The 18,145-nt window shown below is 57.8% G+C and overlaps 1 protein-coding gene across 1 annotated transcript in view; it reads left to right on the top strand.

Annotated features, from left to right (window-relative positions):
* The window catches only part of NRG2 (neuregulin 2), a 175,628-nt gene that overhangs the window by 155,909 nt on the left and 1,574 nt on the right, over nt 1-18,145 (top strand). The window contains 7 exon segments of the mRNA XM_034655624.1: nt 3,549-3,607; nt 8,155-8,178; nt 11,962-12,064; nt 14,065-14,188; nt 14,517-14,644; nt 15,456-15,683; nt 17,754-18,139. Coding sequence (XP_034511515.1) covers nt 3,549-3,607; nt 8,155-8,178; nt 11,962-12,064; nt 14,065-14,188; nt 14,517-14,644; nt 15,456-15,683; nt 17,754-18,139 — 1,052 coding nt within the window.

Raw genomic sequence — 18,145 nt, 5'->3', positions numbered from 1 at the left:
TCCCTCTCCCATCAAGCTCATCCCCCGCCTGCCCCACCCCATGTTCAGGTGGGTCTCCCATCCCATCCCATCTGCCTGCTCATCTCTACATCTCCGCCCCACCCCTCATGAGGCCAGAGACCCTCCACCCCCCTCCAGTGCCCGGGGCACACCCTCATCCTTCATCCTCCCCCTCCCCCGGGTGAGGGCAGCACACATGGCATTATCCCCAGGCTACCAAAAGGAGAAACTGAGGTCCGGGAGGTGGGTGGGAAAACGGGGAAGCAGAGTCCCAACCTCTGTCACCCCAGATACAGCCCATGGGCTCTCCTCTCTGCCCCTGTCTCACCTCTGCTCTTCTCCAGCCCTGGGCACAGACCTTCCCATAGTCACAGCGGATGACTTGGGGGAGGGCTAAGAAAGCTATGACCTGCCGCTCCTTCTCATCTGTCCCCTGTGCTCCTGAAACTCAGAGGGCGCATCCCTGTTTCAGTGGGAACGTACCCACTACCAGCCAGCTCCCCACATGGAGTCAGACCCCCCTCGTGGTTGATAGGTTTATGTAGCCCATACCCCGTTACCTGGTCCTGAGCACAGGGTAGCAAGGCTATAGGCCCACCCCCAGAATCTTCCCCAGCGAAGCCCCAGGCTCCTGGACATGGCTCATTCTCAACAAGCAGGAGTAAGGAGAGCCCAGGAGCCCGCTGGAAAGATCTAGTATCCAAAGAACAGTATGGGCTGTCAGTCCCCCAACCCCCGCACTGTGCCTATCCCCCACTGCCTTTTCTTTCTTTCAGCCAGTGGGGAAGACACTTTGCTGGGGCAGGAAGATTAGGACCATATTACACAACTCCAAGGGACACATTCGTGTTTGAGACCATACCATACCCACGGTGCCACCTGCAGTTTTGTACAAGTCAGTGGCCATGAAAGATAGGAGATTACAGTCAAGTTAGTCCAGGCTGGGTGTGGGATCAGGGATGCCGGGTTGTCCTCCCTTATCATTGGTCTCCAAGAGCCATGGGACAGCATCCCTAACTGTCAGCAGTGGAAACCGATTTCCCCTTTGCCCCCTTCTGCCCCTGCACTACCCCACTCTTTCTCTTAAACACCTACACACACACACACACACACACGAGCCGGGCTAATCTCAGACATTGGACACAGTCAAACCTATCTCTTTCCTATTCCTCTGTAGATTCCAAGAGTCATTTTGGCAACTTCCTGGGTCTTTATCCTCCATCCCAAAGGTGCTGCTGCTTTAAAAATCACTTCCCCCTCCAGCCCCCACCCCAAGTGGACATCAGTCTCTGAGAGCTGAGGAGGGAGAGCTGAGCCTGACTAGAGATGGTTGGGAACCCTTAGCAACTACGTGCATTTTCCTGGGATGGGATGCCTAGACCAGAGAAGGATGTACTGACAACGGTAGCCTCCTCCCCCGAGCCACCCTGTTCAACAGGACAAGGGCACATCGAGTTCCATTGTAACCCCCACCCCCGCCACACTCTCCAGACACACTTCCCAGCCCTCCACCGCTACCCACTGGCCAGGCATTCCCACACGCACACGACCACTACTGCGAGGACCAGCCTCCCACCTCCCCTGCATCGAGGCCTAGTGCAACTCCAGCTGCCTGCCCACCCACCACGCCCAGGCCCCCAGGTTAGACTGAGTGTCTATCACAGCCAGAGGCAACCATCCCCTCTGAGCTGCCAGGGCTGCTGACAGGATGCTAAGAGAGTATGCTCACCTCTTAAGGAAGTTTACTGATTCATGTGGAATAGCTACTTATTGAGGGAACTCTGGTGATGACCTAATTTCCCAATAAGGAGGAAGAGACAGAGGCAGCCCAAACCCATCTTTGAGTAGGGGAATAAGGGTGGATGGTCTGGCCCTGTCTGTAAGCTTTGCCTTAGATATCTGGCCTTGCCAGGGTTCAGAAGAAAGTACAGGGCTGGGCATGTCTCCCCAAAACCTGCAGGCCAGGGACTTGAGGCAGCCAGAGAGCAGAAGACAGTGTACGTGGGGGTAAAGACAAGGTCAGGGAGCGTGGGTGGTGCCGGGCAGCTACAGAGGCCCCAACACCAGAGAACGCACTCCCAGCAGAGCCAGGGAGTGATGGAGGAGCAGGTCCCGGGGAAGGACAGGCGGCCCAGGCAGCCAGGAGACCCCCCGAGTGGAAAAAGGTTTCAGGGTCCTCAGGGAGCCTGCTTCGGCCCTCCCCCGCAATTGTGGTTCTTGCCACCTGAGGGCAGATGCCCTATACCTGGCCTCGCAGGCCGGCTTTGAGATGCTGGTAATTCCGGCTCCTCTTCAGCCTTACCTGTTCCCGCTGTTTTTTGTGTTTTTTTTTTTCCACGTGTATTGCTCCAGGGCAGCCTTCCCCAAACATGTTTACAAACATGTTTACATCTTCCATGGTCAAATAAATTTGGGACTGGAATATTCAGCTCTTTCCTCCTACAAAATTTTTCCTAGCTTTTTCCTATGCCAATGCACACTGCAACTCTACAAGGAAACCTGGGGATGGATTTCCTAAATTTATTTGGCCACAGAACCCTCTTTGAGAGAACAGATGAAACATCTCCAAGGTCACTTTTGTCACGGGCACACAGTCTAGAAACAGCGTTCCGGTGTTCTCCTTTGAGCTTTCTGGGGGCTGTTTCATGGATGAGAAAACCTGCCCAGGGCCCTGGAGAGAAGCCGTTGGTACGGCCTGGAAGGAGTGGCTTCCCAGAACTTGGTATTCTGGAAGGCTCCTGGCACCCTGCCTGCCTGCCTGCCACTAAGGGGCTACCGTTCTGGCTTCACGGGGTCCCAGGCAGGTCAGAAGGGAAGTCTCACCGACCACAGGACGATTAGGCGTGAGGTTTTCCAATCTTTCCACCCACTTTTCCCTAAATCATCCTCCTCTCCGCCCCACCCCTGCCCCCCACCACCCACGGAGCAACATCTAGTAGAGAGATTTGGAAGATTTCTGAGCCCTTCCCCCAGCCCTGACTCCAGCCCCTGCAGCGACGAGTGTGCCCCAGCGCCCGACTTGGTTTTCTCATTCATCACTGTGCACTTTGATTTCTAACCTAAGCCTCGCGGATGATGCCAGTTTGTTCTGTGATTTTTCCCCTTTTCCTTCTCCAGATGTCCAAACGGATTCTTCGGACAGAGATGTTTGGAGAAACTGCCTTTGCGATTGTACATGCCAGATCCTAAGCAAAGTATGTTTGAAGATACAAACACAAGTCCCTGCTCCTTAGAAAGCTTCCGGGTGCAGTCCCCCCAATGTAGGGCATAGGGCCAGGGGTGTTGGTTGTTTTGATCTTTGGCTGTTTTTTCTTTTTTTTGTATTTTGGTTTGTTCTTTTGTTTTGTTTTGCTTTGTTTTTCATTTTTGGCCTAATCCTTGGGTTGCAAGTTCAGGGCTGCAGGTAAGGGGCAGAGTGGCGAGGCCAGCACAAGCGCTAACGGTGGCAAGGAACCCAGCTGGCATTGGCAGGAGCCCGTGCCGGGGTGTCGCCGTGCCTGTGTCTCGCTATCCTGGCTCTCTCTTTCTGGTTTTCTTTCTTTTGGTAGGTGTCCTGTGGGATACACCGGGGACAGGTGTCAACAGTTCGCAATGGTCAACTTCTCCAGTATGTCTCTTTCTTCTATTTCTTTCCTTCCCTGGTGACTGATAATCTCCCCGAGCGGGAGGGCTGGGGCCTTGCTTAGCGAGACTTAGAGGGGGCTTTGGGAGAGGGGAGTTTGGGGAGGGAGGGAGTGGTGGTTGTCCTGGGCTCCTCTCAGCCCTCAGGGCTCACTCGAAGCCCATCCGGAGGAGACGGATATTCCCCCTACCACCCCCACCCCACCCGCCTCTTCCCCTTCTTGGGGGCGCTGGGCGGGATAACACAGTGTCCTCTCTGCAGGCGGCCGCAGCCGCGCTCAGGTCTGGGCAGCGCTGCCCAGGTCAGGCGGTCAGGCTCGCAGTGCGCAGGAGCCCGAACGGGCCCCTCACCTGCCTTATAAGGCCTGTTGGAGGAGGTCACGTGCTGATGGGGCCAGGCAGCAAGCGTGTGCACGTGTGGGCCCGTGTTTGAGAGAGAAAAACAAGTTCTCAGCCTGTCTCTGGGTCTGGCCAGTTTGTTTGGTTTTGATTTGGGGTGATGGGGGAGAGTGGGGAAGGGGGGTTGAGGGAGAACAAGCCCCAGGGCAGTGGTTTCCATGGAGGCAAGAGACCAGAGGCTTTTCTGCGGCTCTGGGTAGGACGGCATGGGGGTTTGCCGCCTGCTAAAAGATAGAGGGAATGAGGACTCAAGGGATAATGGGTGATTCTCTCCAGGCCCTCTCTGGGCTGAGTCCCCCTCCAGAGCTTCATTCCCTTCCTTTCTTCTACTTGTGGGGTTGAAGCTTTCTGGTTTGCATAGTTCGCTGAAAAAAATGTGAGCCCTGCAGCAGAAAGAGGAGACCGTAATGGTGGAGTGTTTTGAAGCTGGGAGCAATTTCTTCAAGTGCCACCAGGTGGAGGTGGAGCAGAGCATAAGCCCCGGGCCAGGCCTGAGGACTCCGGGCCACATGCGGGGGCCCAGCTGTCGGCAGGCCCTGGGTTCCCATCCTCCAGAGCGCTCTAGGCCCCCGCTCAGCCCAACCCCCACCTCCTCCTCTCCAAGGAGGACAGCTGGGTCCTATGAAGAATTAGGAACCAAAGTGGCGGTGCCTGGGTACAGAGAATGGGGTTCCAGAAGAGGCAGAGAGCAGGATGGGGGCGGGGGGGCAATTAGGTGGCCCTTGGGAGAAAAGGCGTTTGCGGGTTTGGGTCTCAGGGTGGAGTGAATGAGTCTTCCCAGTCCTCCTTAGGCCACAGCACAAAAGCCTAGAAATCATCGCCTCCTTCTCCCTGCTAGAGCCTGGAAGCTAAGACATAAAGAGGAAAGTAGAGGCCCCAGGGAGATGGGGGCTGGGCCGAGATGGCCCAGATGGTCAACTGTTTTCAGAGCGTGGGAGGCAGCACTCTCCGCAGGCCCCCCAGTTGGAGGCCAGGGTGGAAGGCTGTAGGGATAAGAGCAGAGCTGTGGGCAGGGCATGTGGCCCAACAGAATTCTTCAGAGTCCAGGCTCCAGGAAGAATTGCAGAGTCAGATCCAGCCCCACTAGAGGGCCGGAGGTCAGGAGGCGCCTCTGGAGGGAACAGAGCAGCCAGGCTGAGGCTAAGGACCAGGGGAGAGAGGCAGTGGAGGGCCTATTCCTTTTCACCCTCAGTCCCAGAGCCTCCCTGGCTTACGGGACTGCTGTGGACAGGGAATCCCAGCCCATCGTGAATCAGAGGAGCGGAGCCTCCAGAGCTCGGCCACTGGCCAAACTTCTCTGCCAGCTGGGCTGCTTCAGCTTTCGGCTCAGAGCTGCTCAGAGGGTCAGCAGGGCCCCAGGAACCCAGAGAAAGCCGAGAAATGCTGCCACAGGCCTTTCGGCCTGGTGTTATCAGGATCCTTGCTGTTACCTTTTCGTGGAGGGTTTATATCGCTCATGCACTTGGCCCAGAGCTCTCCGTGCTCTATCAGATACTTATTGAAAAGGTAGTAGAAAATGCTAGCTTAAATGTTCAGGCTTTGGATCCAGACGATCTGAATGATGATGGCAGCCCCTGAGCTTACCGGTTCTGGGGCCTCATTGAACCCGAGTTGGTTTTCTCATCTGCAAAATGGGGATAGTTAACAGTTACGCCTCGAGAGTCGCCGTGAGGAAGAAGGGCAGTGACGCTTAGGAAGGGCTTAGCAGAGAGCCAGCTGCCGTGGTTGGAGGGCAGCTTAGCACCTCTCCCGCTACAGCTGGTGTGGGGCAGGGGCCAGGAGGGCCAGCACCAGCGCCCTGGACGCTGACTCCCAGCACGTCCTGAGCAAAGTGTCTGACTTTCCACCCAGACAGCTTCTAGACCAGATTACCTTTTGCAGTGGCCACAGAAACGGAGCCTGTGGCCACAGTAGCACTTTGAAGCTTCTCCTTCTTCCCCTGACAGCCTCTCCATTTCCCAAGAGTCAAACCTTGTGCATCTATATACCCCCCAAGTGAAAAACACACACACCTACGGGGACACACACAAGCATATACTCGCACATGTTCAAACACACACGTGCTCACACATACTCAAACACAAGCACGTGCCTGCAGTGGTGTGAAACACACACATCTGCTCACCCCCCTGCACACACCTGCACAAACACACAAGCATGTGTTCTCATCAGGGGCCCACATCATGGCCTCCTCGGCCGGGCCCCCGTAAGTGTGTGTCGTTGGACAAGGCTAGGATGAAGACTTTGTATGTTGTCTGGTAAACCTGGCCCTCATGGGAGTCCGGCATCAGGTTGCCATGGTTACTGGTCAGTATGCAGATTTCTGCCCAGTGGGACCTGTCTGTGATTCAGTGGCGCCGCTGCATTCTGGCTGACAGGCAGCCTGTGCACATGAGCTGGAGACACCTTTGACAGGAGCAAACTTAACCACAGACCCCTCCGAATCTGTCCCCGGTGAGAGGGAAGCAGGGCTGCCTTCCTGGAGACTGGGCAAGCTCTCAGTGACCTCACCAGTCCTGTCGGCCACTGCTGGTCCACCCCAAACAGGACTTTGACTGAAAGGGGAGGTCCCTTAGGAGGCCTAGACCCTGCTGCCATGGCTGCTACTTGGTTCCCAGAGCTGGGAAGCAGAAGAAAACTCTTCAATGGCTTTGGGACCCCACTCTCTTCCCCAGGTGGTCATTTTCCTCATGACTAGCCAGTGGGGCCCTGAGACTCAATTGGCAGGAACAGCACAAGACTTTCTGCTGATGGGCCGCACGTTCTCCTTCCTCTAGAGGAGAGGAGACACCAGAACACAGTCTCCCCTCCTCCCTGGATCTCGAGAGCTGACTGTGCACTCAGGGAGGCTGCAGACTGGGCTCCCGTACACGCACTGCGCCTCCCGCTGTCCAGGCCATTCGCGTCTCCTTCTCACTGTGGACAGCCACTTTCGACAGATGAGGAAACCGAGAGCAGACTCACCCACATCCACACAGCACGTTAGGAACAAAACTGAGACTCGGAGCCTGCAGATAGGTGTTGGCCACATGAGAAAGATAAGGGAGCTTTCAGAAACACTGTTGAGATTTCTGGGCTCCCACCTGAGACCCTGATCCCGTTGTCTGGGATGATTCCGAAGCACAGCTGAGTAGCAGAGCTCCCAGAGATCCGATTTTAACAGAGCCTGAGTGGTGGCTAGGCCAGGTGCGCTTGGAGACGCAGTGGGTCTGGGGCAGGGCTGATCCTCGGGCAGGGCTCTTTGATCTGCAGCCCCTCTAGGCTGTGGGTGCCCACCTCATAGGACTCTGAAGACACACATTTACAATACGATCCCATTTCAGAAAGTGGCCCACCATCTGACACACGTGTTCCGCAGCTGAACCCACCTGGCTCTTCCCACAAGTTGCAGTTGGCTTTTCTAAGTCGTGAAATCAGGCTCAAACCCCAAAGCCTAGGCCCCGTAGGCTTCTAGGGTGTTGGTGGTGTCATGTGAACTGACCTGCTGCCTGGAGCCTCCCCCTCTCCCCATAAACGCAGGAGTCTCAGTGCCCAGGCTCCCAGTAGATGGGCAGGCCAACCACGCCTTTGGACGCAGGACACGGACAAAGGCCAGTCTGGGCCCCCTATGCCCTCGTTCGGAACAGAGAAAAGGGCCCCGTGAATGAGCTCAGGGCTGAGCAGGAAGTCTGCAGGAGGGGCGTGAGAATGCGGAAGGCCTGGCACTGGAGCTGGGGGGCAGGGGGAGAACAGGGACTCCTCGGACCGCCACCCCCACTCACCTTTCCTCCCTGGGGACATCTGCCAGCTGACTCTCGCACCTCTGCCTCCCCACCAGGTACTAACCCCACAGCTCATCTCTAAAGAACCTGCCCTGCTCGCTGACCCTAACATCTCCTCTCTCCACCTCCCTGGGGGCTCTTGGGACTGGGTGCCAGGGCAGGGGCTTAGTAGGCCGGGAGGGGACACCACTAACCTGCTTTCACCTCACAGGCTGGCTGCTGGTGTCTGAAGAGTCCTGACCAACGTTTCTCTCTCTCTCTCTTTCTCTCTCTCTCTCCCACCCTCCCCCCACCTCCCCGCTCCCCCATCTCTCTCTGTATCCCTCCTGCCATCCCTCCCCCTCTCTGACCCCCCTCTCTCCTGCACTGCCAGAGCACCTTGGATTTGAACTAAAGGGTACGGAGCTCTATGTATCAGTCAGTGCCGTCCACACCGCCCCTCTCTGCAGCCTCTGACACCATGTGTGCTGGACGCTTCGTCTCCTTTCCAAAACATGGAAAAGGGATGATTCCAAAAATCTCCCCTGGCCCCCCCCAAGATGTCCTATCATAAAGCACATTGATTTGGGGGAGACAAGCAGCTCAGACGAGCAGAGCACCCCGGGGTTCAGACTGTGCGCCCCGGGGAGAGCGGCACCCCCTGGCCTGAGGCCAGTGGCTGGGAGGCCTCCCAGGGGAGGAGCTTCCCGAGCTGTGCTGCCCGGGCGGGCTGGCCAGACGAGACGGGCCCCGGAAGAGCTGGTGTCCGGAAGCCACGGGATCCTGGCTTGGAGACTTGTGCAGAGAGGCAACCTCTTCAGTTGGACTCTAATCCTTCCTGCTCCCACTTCATTTCCATTGCTTTTCATCCTGCCCTGCGCCGGCAGCTGATCGCACCCATTCGTCTCTGCCCCCTGCCCGGGGTCTGTCTGCCAGGCTTTGCCATCTGCTTGAGGCTGTCACTCCCTCCGTGATCTGTCTCCACAATGGCCCGCGTGTTCTTCGCCCACGGGCAGGGCAAGCAAGGGTCTCGGGTGGGCGGGCCTCTGGTGCTTGCCCTCCCGCTCCCCGGCTCAGAACCTTACCTCCCTCCCACTACTGCCCCCCCGGCCCCTGGGAGACACCTTGAGCGGGAAGGGACCCGAAGGGGTCGGTCTGTCCCTTCTCTGTGCTGGGAGGCTCCACCCTGGCCTCCAATGTCCAGACATGTTACAGCAGGAGAGAGGCAGGGGCTCGGAGGGGTCGAGGCTTCGGTGGGGGCAGATGTCAGATGGCGGTGCAGAGCCTGCAGTGTGAAGAGGCTGTTCTCGAGGCAGGTCTGGAGAGGCCTCACCGCCTCGGCCCGTCAGCTCTTCTCAGGAGACGGAGCGAGTGTGTCTATCTGCTGACGGTGATGGCTTGGGAGGAGAGGGGCTGAGCCTGTGTGGTGTGCGTGATCGCTGCAGGGTGTGGGAGGTGGACCTGCGGGGGGGTGTGCCGTGGGGGGTGGAAACGTCACATACCTTGTCAGGCCCCCGGTGCAGGGTGTTGCGTGCGTGAAGGCGCGCGGCAGGACGTCTTTGTGTCAAGGCTGAGCGTCGTGCAGGTGGAACCGTGAGGGTGTGGAGGTGAGCGGCAGCGTGTGCAGATATGTGTCTGTAATGGTGGTCTGTATGTCCATCCATGCCCTGACTCGACAAACATCTACTGAACCCCAGAATTTGCCAGACTCTGGCGATCTGGCACACAGAGCCCCTGCCTTCCTGGCGCTCAAATTCCCAGGATGAGACAGACAACAAACATGAAAGATATCAGGTGGTGGTAAGTGCCATACCAAAATAAAAGAAGGTAATGGAAGGGCGCCTAGCTAGGGAGGGATTTACCTTAGCTGAGGGGCCAGGAAAGGCTTGTGCAATGGGCTAACATCTGGGTTAAAACCTAACGGAAAGTAGGCAGCCCTGCCAACAACAGGGGAGAGTATGTGAGGAGGGGGCGCAGCAAGTTAGGGATGGTGGGTGGAGTGGGCTTGCCTGATTCAGTGGACGGAAGGAATGGCAGCATCTCTGGGCACAGCAGACATGGGGACTGGACCAATGATGAGATATAAAGGGAAGGCTGGGACCGTAACCCAGGCCTCCGATGCCAGGGTGCGTGTGTGGGCTGGAATCAAATCACAGGGCGAGGCCGTTGTGAATTTTCAGCAGAGGAGTAAATGATCTGCTGGCTTTGGGGCAGAGAACACACTGGGTTCAGAGATAGGCTGGGGAGGAGTGGAAGCAGAGAAGCCGGTCAGAGGGTGCCCAGCTGTCCAGGTGAGAGGTGACATCATCGTGGACTGAGCTAGAAGTGGTGGAAGTGGTCAAATCCAGAATCTACTGGGAAGGTGAAGCTGGGAAGATTGGCTGAAGCGCCAGGTGTCAGAGCCGGTGGGAAGAAAGGAGTCCTTGGCAGTGATTCCAAGGTGTGGGGCCTGAGCAACAGGAGAGGGGGTGCTGCCACTGGCGAGGTGGGAAGGGCAGGGAGCAGGTTCGGAAAGAGGCTGGGGGATCGGCACTTCTGCTTGGCTATGGCCCTTGGAGCTCAGGGAGAAGTGGGCAGGAGATACAAATGTGAGAGTCACCTGCATACAGCCAGTATGCGAAGTCTGAGCTGCGTGAGATCATGAGACACGAGAGGGCAGGTGGGGGAAAGAAAGAAGCCGGGGAGCCCCTTCTACCTTGCGGCCCACACAGAAGAGTAGGAAGCAGCAACTGAACAGGTCAGCCAGTGGGGGAGGAGGACACCCAGGAGAGCAGAGCCACCCAGGCGGAGTGGACCCAACAGGGGGAGTCAGCTGGGGGGGGAGCAAACGACCAGGGGACCTGGCAGTAGGAGGTTGTCAGCGACCAGGACCAGAGTGGTCTTGGAACAGTGACAGAGACAGCTGTCCCATTGAAGAAGATGAGGGGGTGGGCAGGGATGAGAACTGGAGGCAGGACGTGGACCTCCGAGCCCAGAGATGGGGTCCAGGGTGGAAGGCTGTTTAAGACCACATGATTGCGTGTGCACGCGCGCGCTTCTCTGGACTCGTGTGCGTGTATCTTCGCGAAGGCGTCTGTCTGTGTACAGATAGGCACAGTCCTAAAGGTATGTGTGTCTAGAGGGTTTGCGCTCCCGGAGTTTACTGGTGGGTGTACGCAGGACGTGCTGTAAGCCCAAGGGCTTCGGGACATGTGCCCGGGCTCTACCTGGGTTTTGGGGTCTAGCCTCCACGTGTCCCTGTGCTGGGGAGAGGGAGCCATGTGGAGGGGCCAGCTGGCAGGTGCAGGTTGGGACAGGGGGTGTCCTGCTGCTGTCACCTTTTTCCTTTTCTTCCTCCTGGTTTTCTCTGCTCTAGAAGGGTGGGAGTTGCCCCACCAAGAAGTGGGAGCTGGAGGGGATAGTTGGTTCTTCGAGGGCTTTGAAGCCCAGCCTAGCACAGCTCCTCAGAAAGGGTGGGGGCTGCTCCTCAAGCCCAAGAACTGTCCTGGACACCAGGCTACGCTGTCTCTTGTGGGCTTCTCGAAAGCCAAGGGAAAGGCTGGAGTGGGCCAGGACCACGTGCTATCCAGGCCCAGGGACAAACCAAGGCCTTTCTCTCCACGTACCACTCCATGGGCCTGGTCTGCTCTGTCCCCGCTCCTGGCATCCCTCCTGGGTCCAGCCTCTGGGTCTGATGTCCTGTCACCAGCCCGGAACAAGCCATTCTCCAGCTTCTTGGCAAAGCTGAAATGGCAAGCCAGACCTTTGCCCGGAGTCTACATGTTCACTGCCATGAAGAACAGCTCTCCCCCACCCATCCAGGCTCTTTGAAGCCACCAGGCCATTGTGGAGTAGGGCAAGGTTGCTGGTCAAGCTGGGTTGCCCTCCCCTATGGCCTTCGGAATTTCACCTCCATCCCACCCACCCCCATCCCCCCTGCATTTGCCATTCACACGCTCTGGGCAGGGTGTAGGGCTTGGGAAGGTGAATTCAGGGGTAGTCACTTGGGACCAGGTCCGTGGGTGGGCAGATTTCGGAGCAACAGGAGGCAATCCAGGAGGGCGGGGCTAGCTGAGGAAGGAGGAGATGCAAAGGAGCTGGGAGGCCCTGAGCTGGAGGGAGCCAAAGCTTTGGGGGTGGCGGGGAGGGCGTCTTTGCACCGGTGTCCCCACAGATCTGCCTGCTGCCCTGCCCCCTCACATCCTGTCCTCTGCCTGTGCAGAAGCTGAGGAGCTGTACCAGAAGAGGGTCCTGACTATCACCGGCATCTGCGTGGCTCTGCTCGTAGTGGGCATTGTCTGCGTGGTCGCCTACTGCAAGACCAAGTGAGTATCCGACACTCAGGCCTGCGGGAGGCCAGCTATGGAGGACAGCCTCTCCCCCACCCCCAGACCCCCTCTTCTATGCCCCAACAGCCCCTTCAGGGGCCTCTGCAGCTGGCGTGGGGCCAAAGAGCTGGGCCAAGAAGCAGGAGCAGAGGATAGAGGAGACAGGCCCCAGAGCAGTGAACAAGAATGGTCAAGAGCACAGGTGTTGGAAGAAGACAGATCGGGGTTCAAATTCAGCTCTCCCATGTACCACGACCCTGAGCAAACCGAGTCCTCATCTATAAAGTAGGAATGACCCTAGTAGGTCCGTCGGAGGACGCTGTGAGGGAGAATCTCCCCTGTCAAGTCAGTGGCAGTGTTGGGGGTGGGGAAGCACGGAAAGGAAGGCTACATTCCCAGGGGACAAAGAGACCTCAGGAGGCACTGTCTAGTCCCACCTGGGAGAGGTCTAGGCCAGAACAGAGAGAAGATGGGGCCAGGTCACCTCTGGGCATAGGAAAGGTGAGGGCAGAACCTCGGGGCAAGGAAAGAAAGGTGCAGAAAGGGGGCTGGGCAGTTCCTAGATAATAGTGCTGACAGACAAATGCTGGAAAGGATCAGTTGTGTTCCTAGAGCATAAGCAGCCCAGACTAGTTGGAGCAAAGGCCTGGGGTCAAGAACAAGAGAGGCATGAGTCTAAGGAGACAGCTGGAATCCAGATGGTACCATGGGGCATTGAATCCCAAGCTAGGCAGCCTGGGTTTGCCCTGTAAGTGATAGGGAGCCCATGAAGGTTGTAGAGTGATGTAGTACGGAAAAAATGATAGGTCTGTCCCATCCATTCTTATCTAGAAAGCAAGGGTGGGGGCATAACCACCATTTAGGGCACAGAGTCCCTCAGTCTTGACTCCTGCTGCACCTATCTATGGGATCTAAGGCTCTGCCAGCCTTGGGAGTTAGGGCCCAAGGACTGAGGTCAAGAACTCAGGGAAAAGCAAACCCCTATTCTAACCTCCAGTGCATTTATTCATTTCTTGAACAAATTTTCATTCAATGCCTGCTGAATACCAGGCCCTCTGCCAGGCGCATGGCCAGTGCTCTAAGCAAGATGTCCAGTGTAACGGGGTATGTTTCAGGGGTGCCTAACCTCAGCTGGAGGGCAAGAAGGGTCTCCCTGGGGAAGGAGCTCTTAGGCTGAGACTGGGAGAAGAGCAAGAGTTGGCAGGTGAAGAGGCCGAGTGTGTTCCAGTGGGACATAACAGTACGTGCAGAGCTGCAGAGCCCAGAGAAGGCCGGCACGGGGGTGGGGTGGGGGGGGTCAGAACCAAGCCCTCCAAGGATACGGCAAGCTGGGGCCGAGAGGGCCGTGAGAGAGGGCCCGTGAAGGGCGTTCAGCAGGGGAGGGACATGGCTGGATCAGAACATTACAGAACAAGCGTATTGGGCACTTACTGTGGCCAAAATAAAGCAGTCCCACGAGCCCCTGATACACAGCTCCGTGTTTGATCGTCCTTACCGCGCTTTACTGAAAGCACCTTGCTCATTCGTGTATGTGTTTATTATCTGCCTCCGTGCTGGCCTGTGAGCTCCCTGAGGGTAGGGATTGTGTCCTTCTCCTCCTCTGTTCCGAAACAGCATCTGGCACATAGTAAAAACCCAAGAAATAGCGAGCGAATGAGTGACCAGTGCTTGAGTATTTTACCTCAATTCCTAATTCTCAGTGGACTTTGCAAGGGGTAAGTGGTCACCCACTTTAAGATGAGGAAAGTGAAACACGGCGAGTGTAAGTAACCGGCCCAGGTTACAGAGCTAGGAAGTGGTGGCATTCTAGTCTCTCGGAGCCAGAGCTCAGGACCGATACGCTCGGGTCCTGCCGGCTTCCAGCTGGTGGGGACAGGGGAGGCAGCTGCCCCCGCATCCTGGCCAGAGGTTAGAAGAGTTCCCCTGGAGGGACAGCCCGGGAATGTCATACCCAGTGTGGGGGCCATGCCAAGCTAACACGCCCTCGTCCTGTGCAGGAAACAGCGGAAACAGATGCACAATCAGCTCCGGCAGAACATGTGCCCGGCCCACCAGAACCGGAGCTTGGCCAACGGGCCCAGCCACCCCCGGCTGGACCCCGAGGAGATCCAGATGGCAGATGTGAGTGGTGTTCCCAGAGCCCCTTACAGCCCTCACTGGAGAGCCAGCCTTGTCGTGCCCCCTGCAAGGCCGGGCCAGGGCGGCAGCTGGCCCGCGCCATGCTCAGGCAAGGGCCTGCTAGCCTAGCCTCACCACGGTGACCGGCCTCACTTGCCCACTTCCTGAAGGGGTTGGTTGGCTGGGGCCATCGCTGCCCTAACACCAGCTCACTCACGCAGTGGACCACTGCCCAGCCTGCAGCTTCTCGAGTGGCTTCCCCATCCCCACCAGGAAGGAGGGCCGACTCGGTGACCTGTCACTAACTCCCACCCAACCGTGTCTGTTGCAGTACATCTCCAAGAATGTGCCGGCCACGGACCATGTCATCCGGAGGGAAACCGAGACCACCTTCTCTGGGAGCCACTCCTGTTCTCCTTCTCACCACTGTTCCACGGCCACACCCACCTCCAGCCACAGGTGGGCACCAGCCAGGCGCACACAGATTTGCAGACCCCTGCTTTCACACGTCTGCCTGAGGACATACAGAACCCCCCCAGCCAGGCCCGGCTCGGCACCGAGGTTCCCTCTGAGTCAGAGGAGGGAGGTAGACTTCAGACCAGAACCCACCACCAAACGTTCATCCAGATCCTCAGCGGCCCAGATTGCCTCTTCCAGTCCCCAGGGGAACAACAACCTCCCTGTGCCCCCCTGACATTGAGTCTTGGCACCACATTATCCAGCATACAGCGCCTCCTCATTCAAACACCTGCACCTGTTTGAGGCCCTCTCCTGAGTTTGCCCATATGAACTTAGTCCACCTTAGCTTCCTTTTCTTTAGAGTGGGGAGGTCTGTCCGCCGAAGCACAAAGGTTCTTAGAGCTCAAGAAATAACATGGTTGGCCCCCTTCTCCCCTGGGGAGCAGCATGGACTAGGCAGGTCCCTCAGGTACTGGCCACTGGGGCTGTGCTCCTGAAATTGGTGGCTAAGGACCATGAGAATGGAAGGGCCCCAGACAGGGGACCCCGGGCTGAGGCTGGGGGGGGGGGCTGCGGAATGGTTGCACAGAGGAAAAGAGGCTCGTGCACATGGCAGCTCACCCACCCATAGGACACTCAGTCCTCCTCCCTAGATCTTGATATGACTTGTCGGCTCAGAGTGGAGAAGGGCAGTGAGCTGAGGGTGCCTGAAATGAAATGAAGAACCAGGGAGGGGGTGGGCCCGGGACCACACCTGCTGGGCTATTCTGTCCCTTCCTGATCCCTCACCTCTCCTCCACCTCTTCTCTAGGCATGAGAGCCACACGTGGAGCCTGGAACGTTCTGAAAGCCTGACCTCTGACTCCCAGTCGGGCATCATGCTGTCATCGGTGGGCACCAGCAAGTGCAACAGCCCGGCGTGTGTGGAGGCCCGGGCGCGGCGGGCAGCGGCCTACAGCCTGGAAGAGCGGCGCAGGGCTGCCGTGCCACCTTACCACGACTCCATAGACTCCCTGCGTGACTCCCCACACAGCGAGAGGTCAGTTCCTGCCTCCTGCCCTGTGCCCCACCTTGGCCAGAGAGCTGGCACCACTGACCCAGGGCTGACCCTTAGGGCACCTCAGAGACATTCCAAAGATTCTCAGGTCCATATTTCAGATTGGCCGGCAAGGTCCCCGAGGGGTTCAGTGATTGGCTCAGGGTTATCCGCATGTTCATGACAGACTGGGATTGCAGCCGAGCCAATGGACCCTGGTGTGCAGTGAGGACTAAGACACTTTTCAGAGTAGAAGGGGATGTTAATAATTGCACTAGAACATCAGGAACAAACAGGGGCTGTTCCGGACAGAGCAGAACATATGGTAGCCCTGCCCTGGTGTCACCCAGAGGCCCCGTGTCCCCGCGGGAACAGAAAGGCACCAAGATCGAACAGAGTGGAGGGTAGGAGGGGAGGCTGTCTGCAAGGAGACTGACCAGTGCAGGCTGGGCACGAGCCAAGAATGACTGCAGGCCCTGGCAGTATCAGCAGCAAGGCCCAGGGATCAAGACACCATTGAGTTTCCGAGCAACGGACGGAGTGAGAACCAGGAAACTCCCCTTCTTCCCTGACTCCATGCCAGGAGTCACAGGAGGCCAGCCCTCCACCTTGCTCAGCTCTCCAGTGGCCCTTAGCAAGTGGGGTCTGTGGGAGGAGAGCAAAGGAAAGCGCATAGTACTGGGAACTCCAGGCTGGAGTAGAGGGATAAGAAATGCTCTCCTGCTCTGAGCCTACTCCATGCCAGCCCTCACCGAGCAGGCCTGCCTGGGGACCCAGAGATGGCCCCCTGGGTTCTTGCTCCTGAGGAGTCGAGCCACGGACACAAACCACTGACGCTCACGGCCGCCTAAGGAATGCATAAGAAAGACCATCCTACCAGGGCAGAGGCCCAGTCTGACTCCAGATTCTAGGAAGTGGCCAGTTTTCCAAGACCAAACTTTCAAAGGCCAGCTCCACCACCTGTGTGATTTGGAGCCCATGGATCACCCCTGAAAAACAGTACCTGTCAGGCATGGTTCTCGTGAAGACCATCAGAGGTCATGCCTCCCACCCAGCTGCACTAGGTGTAGCTGTTGTTCTCGGTAGCAGTAGGCCTTCTTGATGGTTGGGAGGTAGAGAGACAAGAAGAGCTCTCCAGGCACAGGAAGCCTCCTGAGCGAAGCCAGCAGAGGCGTTTAAGAACACAGTTCGTGAGTGAGGTGCCCGGAGCAGGGCAAGCTGTAGGGAGAGTGGAGCTGGGTCTGAACAGGTAGGCCGGGGCCAAGTAAATGGCTGGTGGCCCTGGACGGGTAAGCAGGAAGGGCCTCCTAAAGCAAAACAGTGATGTTAAAAGATTGCTCTGGAAGGTGCATACAGTGGAGAGGCCCTGGAGTGGGGTCATGACCAGAGCAGAGCAAACGACTAAGCCCAGGATGGGGTAGAGCAGGGCACAGGGTGTGTTCCAGGAGACGGGGAATGGTCGCTAATTGGATGTATGCGTGGGAGAGGGCCGAGAGGGAAGGCAGGTGATTCCGAAGGAGAGTAATGGGAACTCTGGAGAGCACTGAAGTCGTGGTTCCTGTCTGGCAACGGTTCAGATCCCAGCTTTACCACTTCCTGGTTGTGTGAACCCTGAGCAAGTCACTTAAATGTTCTGAGTCTCAGTTTCCTCATGTGTAGTATGGGACTAACATAAAGGTCTTAGAGAATTGCTGTATTAGATGAGATTGTACATGGCAAGTGCCCCGGCCTGAGCCTGATGCAAAGTAACCATTCAGAAATCCCGGTGACTGTGAGCATCCCCCACACCAAAGGATCATTCAGGGGGGATCATCAGGTAGGCACAGGTACTCCATTCGATACGTTTATGGAATCAGCCCAACGACGCCATGGAATGAGCACTGTGGCTCTCCCCGCTTAACAGATAAGGCAGCTGGGCCTGGAAGAGGTTAAGGAAATTGCTTAAGGACAGTGAGGAGTGCCACCATGATTCCTGCAGGCGGGATCCCAGGCAAGACGCTGCTTTCCGTCGGGATCCACCCCTTCCACCGCAATCGGTAGCCCCCACGCCCATGCCTCTGCCTCTCCCCGCAGGTATGTGTCGGCACTGACCACGCCCGCGCGCCTCTCTCCCGTGGACTTCCACTATTCGCTGGCCACGCAGGTGCCGACTTTTGAGATCACGTCCCCCAACTCGGCGCACGCAGTGTCACTGCCGCCGGCCGCGCCCATCAGCTACCGCCTGGCGGAGCAGCAGCCGCTCCTGCGGCAGCCGGCGCCCCCTGGCCCGGGGCCCGGACCCGGCGCGGACATGCAGCGCAGCTACGACAGCTACTACTACCCCGCGGCGGGACCGGGGCCGCGGCGCGGGGCTTGCGCGCTGGGCGGCAGCCTGGGCAGCCTGCCCGCCAGCCCCTTCCGCATCCCGGAGGACGACGAGTACGAGACCACGCAGGAGTGCGCGCCCCCGCCCCCGCCGCGCCCGC

This window comes from Ailuropoda melanoleuca, chromosome 3 (genome assembly GCF_002007445.2).
Source record: "Ailuropoda melanoleuca isolate Jingjing chromosome 3, ASM200744v2, whole genome shotgun sequence".
NCBI lineage: Eukaryota > Metazoa > Chordata > Mammalia > Carnivora > Ursidae > Ailuropoda > Ailuropoda melanoleuca.
This window is presented reverse-complemented; position numbering and strand designations above follow the sequence as displayed.